The following is a 13,698-nucleotide window of genomic DNA, read 5'->3' as shown; positions in this document are numbered from 1 at the left end:
ACGATTTTTAAGGAAGAAGGACGAGGTAGTAATATCGAACGATGTATCCGTAGTTAGATCGTAAAAAGTGTTGAACTACGTAGCATAGAAAAAGCCCTAACACCGGCTCTGTCTTCAACCCCCTTTCAACCCTATATCGGCATCGTTTATCTTGATTCATTTATAAAGGTGGATTTTTGTTACCGGGGGGGGGGGGTACGTTCACGTACATCTAGCTAAAACGTTAAACATTTCATTCGAATAAAATTGCAAATTTCTAGAAAAGTGGAAACTGGTTAAGCTGGTACAATTACAAACGGTAAGTACATTTGTCGAGAAGTCATGACGATGTACCTGTCGATGCCAATAGACACGCGTACACGCCAGGAAAGTTTATTTCGACATCGGTTCCTGTTGGGGCCCCCCCCCCCCCCTTCATTTGATGCGTGTACACATGCGTGTACATCCAAGAAAGCCAATCTGTGTACAACGTCAAAAGAGGATCCGCAGAAGCGCAAAACATCGCGCAAATCGGTTTTCGAACGATTGATTCATTTGCGATCGTGTCTTTTTTCATCGAAAAAAAAAAAAAATAACGATCCGCAACACTTTTTCCCCCTTTGTCGAAAACAATGGCGGGAACAGCAGAGCATTGACTACAATTTTTTTCAATGCAAATTCCTTCTTTTCTCTTATTCCGATCCTATTGTTATTTTCCACTAACTGAGCTCGGAGCAGTCGGTAGGAAAACAACATCGGCATACATATTTCGTTGCCTGCTCCATCGCATTCCATTTTCGTTCTATCTCGCAGAAATGTCGAAGCGATATGGACGGATACAGCGGTCGTCAATGGGGAGCGGCTATCGATGCAAATTTATTACAATTTCGACTTTAGCTTTTGGTCCTCGTCGAGAGATACGATCCAGAAAACACTCTGGATCGCCCTGTATGTTCAACACGGAACGAAATCTGATTTAACTCGTCGATGGTTGGCTCCCACGGACGAGACTTTTCCGTGTCGCGTAATCTATTAGCATATGCATTTTTTTTTTCTTTTTTTACCAACCGCGGAGCCTCTCACAGCGATCACGATATTACACTTGAAATCGCACTTCGAGTTTCCCGAGCACAAATACCATACGTCAGCCACGACGGACGCGTAAGAGCGGTTACTGCATCGGTGAATTGTTCCTGGATATCTGTTTTTCAATCCCGATGCCGCGCAGGTGTCGCGAATAGGTCGCATTTCTTCCGTTTCCCGATCATTTTCATCGAACCCCTGTCTGTTTATCCGGCCTGAGCCGGCTGGGTGATGATAACAAGTTCCTTTGGAAATTTATATTTGGAAAATACGGGTCGATCGAGAGCTGCGATAAAGAATGGAAAGGCTTAGAATAAAGGAAGTTTTTATCCAAGTCGGGAAAGATAAAATAGAAGATGAAGAAGAAGATAAAGTATGTATGTCGTAGTTTGATCTTTAGTTTAAATACACAACTTGTCGTGAAAATTGACTATCATTTTGCAATAAAAATATATCAATGTTAATACGTGATTTATACAGATGAATTGTTCTGAAGACTAGTTCTATTCCTGCTAATCTAAATCTAATCTCACGTTACACTTTTGCACTTTATACTGTTCCACTTTCCGCTTTTCCACTTTTCCACTTTATACTGTTGCACCTTACACTTTACACTGTTGCACCTTACACTTTCCACTTTTCCACTTTCCACTTCTCCACTTTTCCACTTTCCCAGTTTCCCACTTTTCCACTTTTCCACTTTTTATATCTGAAGATCTAATTACAAGAATCAAACCTTCTTCCAACACTTTGATATTTTGCAAAACGAGCCTAATGGCGACGTTCGTCGACGAGTTCGCGCGGTCGTCGCGAGATTACCAATTCAAATACCGGGCTTTCCGTCCTAAAAAAAAGCGTGAAACATGATCTTTCCCAGTCAGTATTCGCATACATTCGAAACTTTCCAATTCTTGGCTGGATTTGATCAGGCGGATCAGATTGTGCCAGGCAAACAATGGGATGTAGTTTGTGTTTGCATTTCATTAAAGGTTTTGCGCGATAGAAATCCAATTATTTCTACGAGAAGTTCCCGCCGCGATTGTTTTCACGAGCGACGCGTGCATTACGCGTCGCTCGAGCGTTTTTTCTTTCGAAGTGAATTAAACGGGCACGTGGCGATAAGATGACTGTTGCGAAAATACGGAATTTCAATGAGGGGGCTCGAGGACGAACGAACCGGTCGGATTGGTCGAGCAACGTCCACACCTTCTTTCGTAGTTTATTCGAACGTGCGCTTCCTAGAATAACAGCTTCGATCACTCTCCCGTATCGTGATCGTGATGTCGCGCTTCGCGAATCGAACGATCGACCTTGTTTTGCTCGTATCCAAGATTTACGCTACGAATAACATTTTTTTATTCCCTTTATGTTTTCCATTCCGTCGAAATGAATGAAAAACTGATGACTGCGGGACGAACGCGGTTTCGCGACACGTTTTCTCCATCGAAAAAATAAAAACGATCCGTAACGCTTTTACCTTTGTCGAAAACAATGGAATAGCGAGCATTGGCCAGAGTTTTCTTTCTAAGAAAATTCCTTCTTTTCTTCTATTTCGATCCTATTGTTATCATCCACTATCTGACCTTGTATACGTACACATTTCATTGCCTGCTTTATCACATTTCATTTTCCTCCTGTCTCACAAACATGCCGAAACGATACAAATGGATATAATGGTCGTCAAGGGCGAGCAGCTAACGATGCAAATTTATTACAATGTTTCAAAGTATACAAATATTTTCTTATCCCTTCTTTCTTTACAAAGAGCCATGTATAATTAGAGAGAGAAATATGTTTGAATAATCTCCTAGCTAGTGTTCTATTTCCATAAAATGTCTCCGTGTCGTGTGACATTCGCGCGCGCCAGGTTTTCGTTTTCAGTTACACGTGGAGATATTCCATCGAGAACCTTCAGGTTCCGCGGCTCCGAAGGTGACAGACTTTTGATTGGATTATCGAGCGGCTTTCGGTTTCCTGCGACGTCGACATAGAAAATTGCTCGAGGCTGTTTACCTACGTAAGCAGGGAATTCGTTCAAATTAATTACGAAAGAAGGTGTGGTGGTTAACCGACCAATCGGACCGGTTCACTCGTCCTCCGGCGTTCAGTGGAACATTTCGATTATTGGCGAACCCGAACCGATCGCGTCTCAGTGATGGAACACCGGCTGGACCACGACTATCGTTCCCCGATCCCTCGATCTTTCTTCGATAAAGGAACGACCACTTAGCGAAGATCCAACTCGACGCGGTTCATCACGAGGAGTGATCAAGTTTTATGTGACGGAGACTCTGATAGTGGAAATTTTGTACGAGAGCTGAAAGTCGCGCAGGATGTCGACGTCGAGTTCACGCGAGCGATGGGACATCCGCGCGTCGGACATCGCTACCAAGACGCACAACCCCATTAGGTCCATCGTGGAAAACATCGTCGTCGAGCCAAATCCCTCGAAACCCATGATCGCTCTGACCATTGGTGAGATCTTCTCCTCCTTTCCCAGCGTCAGACTTTTGTCAACATCTGAAATATTTTATTTAAATAACAGCCTAATATTTCTTCCATAGAAGGAATCAGAATTCTTTCCGCCACAAAACAGTAATCTTCCCTCGAAGAATAGAAATACAGGGTGGACCATTTGAAATTCCCTGGTAGAATTTCTCGGAAACTATAACACTATAGTTAACTAGTCATATATCTCATATGGAAGTCTGAACTGACTGATGCTACCTCATCTGAACGTAGAATTTTCCGCTCTTTCCGAAGTTGACCTTTAAATTACCTTGAACGTGATCTCCAAGGTCAAAGGCAAAGTCACGAGAACATTTCCACCTCTAAGTCGAGCAATGTTTTGTTCGAAACATTCTTCGCTAACTCCTATAGTCTCCAAGGAATTCTACCGGGGAGTTTAAAATGGTACACCCTGTATAACAAAATTCTTGAAACAGAAGTCACCCCTCAAACCGACTCCTCCTATTTGTTTTTCATTTCGGTTTCATCAAGCACGAAATAACGTAACATCAAAAACCGCCAGGGACTTCTTTCAACGATTTTCGCGATGGCGCACGATCCCCTAGTTACATCCATTGTGTCCTCAATTTACGAAATGATTAAAAAAGTTGCCGCAACGTTCTGCAGTCGACAATATGGACTCTCCGCACAAAGACTTCCGACGAGCTACAAAAAACCCCCGCTTCGTTTCCACTAGGTTTTCGTTCGCGTTAAACCGGAAGTGCATAAACAGTCTGGTATGCTGCTCGTTTGGAAGACAATTGCAAACAAAATAAGAAGAATCGTGCCGGGCTCCCGCAAGCAAATTTATTCACAGCGTTTCGAGTCTAAACTTGAGTTCAGGTCTCGACTGGTTGCGAAACAAATTTGAAAATTGAATTTGCAAACAATGGAAAAATTGGAGGGGAAGCTTTAATCTTTGATCTAAATTAATAGCTTTAATCTTTCAGTTGTAAGGGTTGGTGTTTCCGGAGCGTTCGAAATCCATTGTAAATGAAATGTAAAAATGTTGAATGCAATAGTTAATGTAGTATTCGCGACTTCCATACCCAACAATAAGGAGTCGACTGTGGATCCAAGGATCGTGGATTCGAATCCCCGTGCATTATTTCTCGTTTAGACTCCTACGTTAATATCGATAGAATTATTTGCGATACTTAAATCGCGCACTGCTTTCAATACTATATCGATTTGGTCGTTTAATGACTATTCCACGTGGTTCGATTCTCGAATTTGATAAGCGAATAACTGGTCCTGGTTTCGATAATTTTCGTTAAATATGACGGTCCGAATGTTTGTTTAGAACCGGGGCGCGGAGCACGGATCCATTGAAATCTGATCCCTGAAAAGCTCTCCTGGCGGATAATTGGTCTTTTCATTCGTCGGTGGCGCTGTTTCGAACGCGATCACTTTGATGTTTCCAAGATAATTACAGTTTCATCGAAACGTATACTAAATGTAAATTAATACAATACCTTTCCTTGTTTATCCTTCTGTAAAATGCATGCTGCACTGAATATGATCGCTTGGATCGTTCCGCTCTATGTTGGATCGGGATGTAATTTAGCAGAAATCGACTGTATTCTTTGATTAATGAAAATCTTCATCGAAGCTGACATGTTACACGAAGAATCGAGTAAAAAAATATGAAATGCTTCGATTCAATTGGGAATTTCATTAATTTTATTAAAATTGATTTCTCTGTGGGCCAGCAAAACGATTGTGTTTGGATTAATAAATAAAGTAGATACGATTAATTTTTAATACGGTGTTGATAGATTTCTTTATTTTAAGGTGATCCCACAACGTTTGGCAACTTGAAACCACCGACAGAACTGTTCGACGCTGTGCAAGAAAGCTTAGCTTCCCAAATGTATATCGGTTACGCCCCCTCCACAGGTACTAACGTATTAATAATATCAATTTTTCATTGAAAAGTTTGAAAAATGAACGAAATGTTAATTCGTTCATCGTCATTGAGGAGTTTGAAAAACGAATGGAACGTTAATTATCGACGAGACCTCCCGCGTTGCAATAATCGTTTTTTAATTTAAGGTCACCACAGTGCAAAGGCAGCAGTGGCGGAGTACAGTTCCAGCGAATTTGTAAAAGTGGAACCCGAGGTGAGCTTCGAATTAAAATTCTAACGCGATACATTTTTTTTTTTTTTGTCTTAATTGGTAACATTCGAAACTGTGTAATTTAGGAAAAAATTGCGAGACAGCGATTGTCGCAATTCTCGAGTGATTTAAAATTTAAACGATCCTGGGCACGCCATTTAATTAATGCACAATTATAGTTGCAATTTAAAACGAGTTCGAAACAACTTTTCCGCGCTGCTAATTATGTTTGTAGCAATTTTTGTAATTCACGAGTGGGCCCGAAATGTTGTTTTCAATAAGTAGCAGACGTTAACGACATTTTCAAACTTTAACGTGCCACTTGAAAAGTCCGCCATTTATTTCGGTAAGTGGCGCTAATAGCGGAGCTTCTATCGCTGGTAATATATTTCAAAATTCATTTTATTATTGGCCGCGACGAGAGTGCTCGTCGATATACAAAATGGCGACGAAAATAATACGGAAAGCTACATTAAAAAAATGTAAAATATTAAAATCTCCTTCGTCGTAGCTCTCGAATTCCCCCGTTGGGATTATCTTCGCTCGCGGTTCGTTGAACGTATTGTTCTCGCATCGTCATTGTCAACTCTGATAAAACCTTATTAATAAGTCTATAGAAGGTACCGTCCTCCATCGAAATTATCAAACGGGAATTATAATTGAAAGGTCCTCTCGACTCGGAGTATGCTAAAATCGATTTAAAATGTTCAACTTTTTGTCCAACGATTCGACACCAATATTTCAATTCGATATTCCGACGATTACGTCAATTGATACGAAATAAAAACTCTACGTTTGAAACGATCGACGAAAAATTATGGGAAGCGAAGTTTGACGGGAAGTATCGGGATTAAAGTCCATCGAATATTCCAGATTGGATACAGTCCGATAACTGTTTGAGGTTTCGCGTATTTTTACTTCGCTTACATTTCATTTAAAAATTTAATCTGACGTGGTACGAGAATATTAAATTTAAACGCAAATTTAATTGAGATCTAACGCAGCTGTCTAAACACAAATAGAACGTCGCGTCATTGTTTCAGCCGAATAATCTGAAAATATTATTCGAATTCGTGGTTTGATAAGAAACAATGCCGCAATGTCACCGTGTGCTGGATCCGTTTCTCATTCGGACCTGGCGAATCGATTCGAAACAACTGTCTCGCGTGGCCATGTGGCGCGGGCACACAAGTGAAAAAAAAAATACGGGAAAAATGGAAATGTAGAAGCATTTTCCCATGCTGCATATTGTTATTGATTTACTGGAAAACGTGGTAACCGAAACCTGCGTTGTATACGCGGTTCCGTCCGCTACGAATTCGCGAGCGAATCGAACGCATTCATTTTACTTGTATTTCGTTTAGAACGGTATCGTTTCCAAATTATTTTCACGCGTTATTGAATATCCCAGCGGTGGACTATAATTGGTCTATTATTTTCATCAGAGCTCGACGCACGCAGAGATGAAAGAAACTCGCGAATAAAGGAACAGATACCGAGCGTCGAGAAACTCCGAGATAGACGATAATTGATACAACAAGATTCGAAAACACGTCGTCGAGTTCCTTCGGATTCCTACGTATTCAATTTCGCGGATGTCTCGCGGTTGGAATTAGTTTGACGCGGTAACCAGACGCGTACATACACAGAAATTTGTTCATCAACGGGCGCACCGTGTGCCTGCTGTTCATTTATTCCTTGTTTGCGCGAGCATGCACGATAGCTAGTTAAACCGCCAGTTAATCGAGCTCCCGATGAAGTTCACAGGGAAATTCCGATTTCCCTCGACGATCGGTCGCAGACCGGAAAGCTTCCTCGAAAAGAAAATATTTCACCAATTAGCGTTGCGTTTCTGCGATTCACTGTTTGGAAACTGTTTTGAAAAACACAGCGTTAGCAATAATCGGTATTTCTATCGTTCCATCGGCTTACTTGTATTTCTATGGGAATAATTAAATTTATTATACATCGTCTCTTTGAATCCGGTCGAGATTCGTTTTCAATTATGGGAGGTCATTGTTAATGAGAAGTTTCAAGAAAAATAACTGACCAAAGTCGCGCAATGTTTCGCAGACGATTAAAATTGGCGTTGGTAATTAACGATCGAAGATGTTCGTTCAAACGAGTTTTCGAAACGTCTGACAACAGAATTCTTCGTAAAATTATTCTTTTTTCTCCCAGGACGTAATCCTCTGCAGCGGATGTTCCTGCGCCCTCGATCTCTGCATAACGGTTCTAGGGAGAGAGGGACAGAATATCCTGATACCGCGACCTGGTTTCTCGATATATCGAACATTGGCAGAGGGTCTTGGGATCATCGTAAAGTCCTACGATTTACGTGTAAGTATAAACGTGTACCGCAGGAAAATGTACACCGAGACTTCCCATGGATTACTGTCCTCGTCCACCGATAACAGGCCTCTCGGGTAGAATAATCGGAAATAGGAATAATTTGTTACGCGACGCGGCACTTGTACTTAGTAATCTTTAACTCGGTAACGAGTACCTAGTTCGTGGTTGGAATGAATTTTCCAGAGCTCCATGCTTTATCCCTTATCCTTAATATTTCACAAAACTTTATGCGGACGCTATTATTTATTTCTACACTGCGGATATTTATGAAAAATAAAATCTATGTAAACGTACCTACAAAAATTGAACCTAAATAGGAATTTATTTTAATATTTATTTCTTTTCTGCAGGTATTATAACATGAAACTTTACTTTCAATGCAATATTGTTTGCATTGTGTAGGTTCTTGCACGTTCAGATTTTCTATAAATGGATAAAAATCCACGGTGTATTTATTTTACACGTTACATTTTTTTCGAGGAATAAATAGAATCGTCCGTTGCTGGACGGAATTTTCTACATCTCCGAGCGTGATCCTTTCGGGGTATTTTAAACCATGATCTCGTATTTGCTTTCTCGCGAGTGTTTGAATTCAAAACCGACCCGACGTTAATTCAAAGTAAAAATGGGCGTCTGTTTTAGTTTCCAGTACTTCTTTGCCCGGCTGCCGGTGTTTTAATGTCTCTCTTTTCCTTGAGACACCGGCGGTCTATTTTACCTCGGGGAGTAATTAAAACCGCAGTGCCGTAGCTTTCCTTGTCTACCAGAGAGTGGGTTATAACGTACGGGCTGACACTGATTACCTATATGCAGGTGCACGTGGACACCTCGTACGTGTGCATATGCGCGCGATGGTTGGCGCGCAGATGTCTGTTCTCGTCTCGTGCCGTGAAAAATTCATTCGGGACCCGTGATCTCCTCGATTCTCTTTCCATCGTTAAATGTCGAGGTTAGGTTTAATTTTGCCACTGGAGGACAAGAGGGTGAAAGACAATTTAACGAAAAATCTTCAATCGCGAGCATTCGAAGATGAAACGGGGCTGAAACGAATGAATTTCACGGTGAACGTAAAGGAAATAAAGGAATTAAAACGGTCCTATAATAAACACATTCGAGGTCGATTAAATTTACTCGCACATCTAGCCGGAGCTCGACTGGGAGATCAACTTGGACCAGTTGGAGTCGCAGATCGACGAAATGACGGCGGCGATCGTTATAAACAATCCCTCGAACCCGTGCGGGTCCGTGTTCAGCCGGGACCATACGCTTGACATACTCGAGGTGGCCGCTCGTTACCACGTACCGATTATAGCCGACGAAATTTACGAGCATATGGTACGTGCTTCGTTCATAATATTCCCCGCGTACAAGTAATTTTTCGTTTACAAATAATATTCTGTGCTTGTCACTCGTGACTTTTAATCTCAACGGTTTATTCTCATTCATACCCTCGTTCCCGATGGCTTCTCATTTAAAATCCATGTAATTATTCTTTTTTCTTTCTGTAGAAGTCGCTAGTTACAATTGTATTATTATTTTCTGTCTACCAGGTGTTCCCGGGACGGACTTTTCACTCGCTGGCATCCCTGTCGCGAGAAGTTCCCATTTTGTCGTGCAGCGGTCTTACAAAGAGGTACGCGATAATGAAATTTTTACAAGTGTCGCGATAGCGTTGGTCGCATATTTTTACGCGCCAAAATGTCTCGGTTTACGACTACATTTACTACACGTAATTATACCAACTTCCATAGAATCAATATCGCGGCGAATTCTTGATGGTCGCGGACGAATATTTGCTTTAAGGGTAGGTACACTGATTTCGGTATTACAGATTCGGTTACACTGATTTCTGTCTATCATACTTTTAATTTCCCTTCGAAGTCTTCCCGTGGCGAGTAACAGTCTTCGAGAACGTGGCTTCGAGCACTCGCATTTTTTAAACGATCACGTAAACTACCCCTAATTTCGTATGGACTGAAATTCATAGTTCAATGTCATCGAGATAAAAGATAAAAGAATTTGTTAAATATCGTCAACGGGGAAGAATAAAGATAAGATAACTCCGTTAAATTGCTTATATTGGCCTCGGCATAGAGATTGTTTATTACGTGTTCGTACATAAAGAAAGAAAAATAAAAACTTGTCTCCTCCACACGCGTAACATCGATTATCAAAGGAAATTTCATCGGGACCAGTAATAAGAATAATTCGATGCATCAATTAACCGAGTAATGCATCAATTAACCGAGGAACCGTGTAATCGGGTTACGAGGGTGCTCGTGTTCGTCCAGCGAACAATAAACGACGATTTCCGTCGGTGTTTCAGATTTTTAGTGCCCGGCTGGCGCATGGGCTGGATAATCATCCACGATCGTCACAACGCCCTGGAGAAGGAGGTAGGGTAACGGAACGACAAGTTCTATACGCAACAGCTTGAAAATAATTGCTTCTCCGGTCGTATTGTTTCTGTAACGAGGACGAGCGCGGTTCCGCGAGCCCTCGTGCCGCGATTGGATTAAATTTCGTTGATTAAACTTTATTCCGCCGTTAAAGTTTGTCTTCTGGCACCGTTCGCCGCGTTCTTAACTCTCCTCGAGGTTTATTTCTGGCGGGAAAAAAGGGGAAAAGGGAAAGAGAGAGCGTCGATGGTTCGCGAGGATCGAAGCTCATCCCCCGAAGAAACTTTGATTCGTGTTGCATTGCCGATCGTAAAATGTTGGTAGTACGTCTTTATGTTCGATTGACTTTTGTTCTCACAGATACGAAACGGTCTGCAGCGCCTCAGTCACAGGATCATCGGCAGCAACACGCTCATTCAGGGTGCGCTGCCCGCCATATTGAGAAACACCCCGCAGAAATTCTACGACGACGTTATGTGCACGTTACACGTGAGTGGAATTATTGCTGATCTATTCGTGAAAATTTCAGTACGAATTACATCGCTACGTCGACGTAACCAATTTTCAGAACCATTCAAAATTGGCCTACAATTATATAATGAAGATACCCGGTCTGACACCGTTAATGCCACATGGAGCCATGTATATGATGGTAACTATCCACGTAACGTTAATAACGATTTCGCTCGTGCCATAATGTTTTACACGTCGAGAAATTTTACGGTAAGAAACATTTAAAAATAGGAAAGAATAACAGCAGAACCTTTGAATGCTCCACCCTTGTTTATCTCAAAGTACCATCCCCCCAAAAACCAATAACCAAATTAATATATCCGGCATCCACGACACAGTAATGCACCATTCAGCAACGTCAATATCAATTTCCTCGTGTCATAATAGAAGAATGTCTGATACTTCGAATGATCCCTTGCCTGTTTATCTCAAACTACCCCCGACCCCAAGAAATAATCAACAATTATCGAGTCACCGGCATCCAAGGCACAGTAACGCGGCATTCTGCAAGAGTAGATTAAAATCGCACAAGGACACGTCGAGTGTTTCCCTCGTTAGCGTAGAACAATGGAAGCCGCGTTTAGTTTCGAATAAGGAATCACGTGTGCACGTACAGCGGGGGCGTAATCAAGTGTCGAGTGTTGTACGTACACGTGAACATGGCCAAGGGAGCCCGGTAGCGATTTGCCGGCTTATAAATTATCCAATCGGTTTCCAGGTTTACATCGATCTATCCTGTTTTCCGGAATTTAATTCCGACCTGGATTTCCTGCAGCGGCTGCTAATGGAGGAGTCCGTGTTTTGCCTACCGGGCCAGGTACGTACGTTTAAATCGCGCGCGTATACGCTCGCTCGCTTCGCGTTTTCCACCGATTACACGGTACCGTGCTCTCTTTCGCCCGCAGTGCTTCGATTATTCGTCCTACATGAGGATCGTGATCACGGTGCCGGCGAACATGCTGCAGGAAGCCTGTCAGAGGATTCAGGAGTTCTGCGCGAGGCACAACCATAAGACGTCGGAGAACAGGCGGAGGAACAACTTGGACGACGTCGGGATCCCCTATTGAAGGGGGAAAAGGGATTCGGCTTACTCAGCTATTCGTACGAGCGTGTCGATTACCCTCGAACGGGTTGAGATGATCCTCGGGCGAGGAGAGGATCTTCGATGGGTCGTCCCCGTGCGCGTGGACGTGAATTATTTCATGTAGGCTACTTTAAACGTGTAATTATGTACGCAATAAATGTTCTTTGTGAAATCACTGGCTGGACGTAATTCATTTTGTTCGGGGTGAACGGTTCAACTTGTCGTAACTCGTTGAAATTCGTTGCGCGAGTTTACGTTTTTTTATTTATAGAATACCGAAGGTGACTATATATGTATATCTAACGGGAAATTACGTTATTAAATGGCTTGTGTCATTGATTGTTATAGCTTATTAGTGGACGTAATAACGTGTCTTTTAAAAATTCGCAACGTTTCCTGGTAAATACACCCCCTAACCATTTCCAATTTCGAAATTGCAGCGCTTTTAGTTGCGCGTTCGAATTTCGTTGGCGCGATAGTTAAATGAAACGTGATTTCAAGCGAATTGCAGAAACGACGCGAAATAATAATCGTCGAGAATGAATTAAAGCCGAGCCGACGTAACGTTCTCGAATTCGAGTTAAATAATCCGATACTTCTAATATATCTACGAAAAATTCTTTTTCTGCTGCTACAACTTTCCAATTAAAACTTTACGAACAACATGTTTGCAGCGTTACGACATAGATATTTAATAAACTTTTCGTTTGGTGAAAGCACAGCAATCTAAAGTTCGGTAGCGGCAGCGAACATTTACTTTATTTTCGTTTGCTCCCCGTGTGTATAGAATGTTATTGTTTTATTTCACTCACGTAGCGAAACAAGCCACGTTGCTCATTTCATTGCTCTACGGTAATTATATTCGTTTAATTAGTAATGGCTGAAAGGACGACAAACAAGACGGGAAAAGTAAATAACGGAAAGGAATATTAATTCAGTCCTCCGCGCAAATCCCGTAATACCTTTATTTTTATGATTTTATCCAGCCTCGAGTCGAGTGCTACTGCAGATTTTAGAGTCCGATAAATTTAAGGATTTTGCATTCGCGCCACTAATTAATTATACAATTCTCGGTGGGCCAACAACATTATCGTTCCCAATTGAATATTCTTTTCCATTTTATACTAAATAAAAATTTGCTATAAAACGCGATCAATCATAGTAACGATACTTTATGGAAACCCCGTTCGCGTCCATTGATCTTTTAAAAACCAATGAAAATGTATGGAACTCCTACTTCAAACCCTATCGATCATCCCAGTCTGTCGAAAGCAGATTAAGTATACACTCGAAGAATAAATGGAGCGCATAATTCCAATAAAATTTAATGCCCGTTTCTTTCCCACTACAGGGGAAGACGAATGTATCCGCAATTCCCGGTTTACTAGATTTTATACGCTATACTAACTCAACTCTAACTCGGTTTACGTTCTAAGCGCGATACGTAGCGCGCCCGTTTCGCTTCTTACGCGTTGTTTTTATACGCGGAACATACCCTCGAATTTTCGGACCCCATTTACCCTATATATCATTCCCGAAGGCAAATTGGAAAACACGGGCGTCCACCGTGTTTCGTGTTACACGTGAGCCCAGGGGTTGGGTTATCTTCGCCGGGGAGGCTCCATTGTAACGCAGTGGGCTAACGAACACATACAAGCCG

At 41.9% G+C, this 13,698-nt stretch overlaps 1 protein-coding gene across 1 annotated transcript; it reads left to right on the top strand.

The window, feature by feature from the left end:
- The first annotated feature begins 3,157 nt into the window (after positions 1 to 3,157).
- LOC128876651 (tyrosine aminotransferase) lies at positions 3,158 to 12,213 on the top strand. The gene is made up of 11 exons (XM_054123175.1): positions 3,158 to 3,537; positions 5,365 to 5,469; positions 5,626 to 5,693; positions 7,872 to 8,030; positions 9,186 to 9,377; positions 9,593 to 9,675; positions 10,369 to 10,438; positions 10,802 to 10,930; positions 11,010 to 11,093; positions 11,673 to 11,771; positions 11,860 to 12,213. The coding sequence occupies exons 1-11, from the start codon at positions 3,396 to 3,398 to the stop codon at positions 12,019 to 12,021; spliced, it is 1,293 nt and encodes a 430-aa protein (XP_053979150.1). The 5' UTR covers positions 3,158 to 3,395; the 3' UTR covers positions 12,022 to 12,213.
- Positions 12,214 to 13,698: the final 1,485 nt, after the last annotated feature.

The sequence above is a fragment of the Hylaeus volcanicus genome, chromosome 5, assembly GCF_026283585.1.
Source record: "Hylaeus volcanicus isolate JK05 chromosome 5, UHH_iyHylVolc1.0_haploid, whole genome shotgun sequence".
In the NCBI taxonomy this organism is placed as follows: domain Eukaryota; kingdom Metazoa; phylum Arthropoda; class Insecta; order Hymenoptera; family Colletidae; genus Hylaeus; species Hylaeus volcanicus.
Note: the sequence above shows the minus strand (reverse complement) of the source record. Positions and strands in the feature narration are given on the sequence as shown.

What these genes read in the sequence shown, in the direction of transcription:
- LOC128876651 (XM_054123175.1), top strand. Translation starts at nt 3,396, where the DNA reads ATGTCGACGTCGAGTTCACGCGAGCGATGGGACATCCGCGCGTCGGAC. An exon ending in CATGATCGCTCTGACCATTG is followed by an intron (nt 3,538 to 5,364) that starts GTGAGATCTTCT and finishes CTTTATTTTAAG; the next exon opens with GTGATCCCACAACGTTTGGC. An exon ending in ACGAAATTTACGAGCATATG is followed by an intron (nt 9,378 to 9,592) that starts GTACGTGCTTCG and finishes TCTGTCTACCAG; the next exon opens with GTGTTCCCGGGACGGACTTT.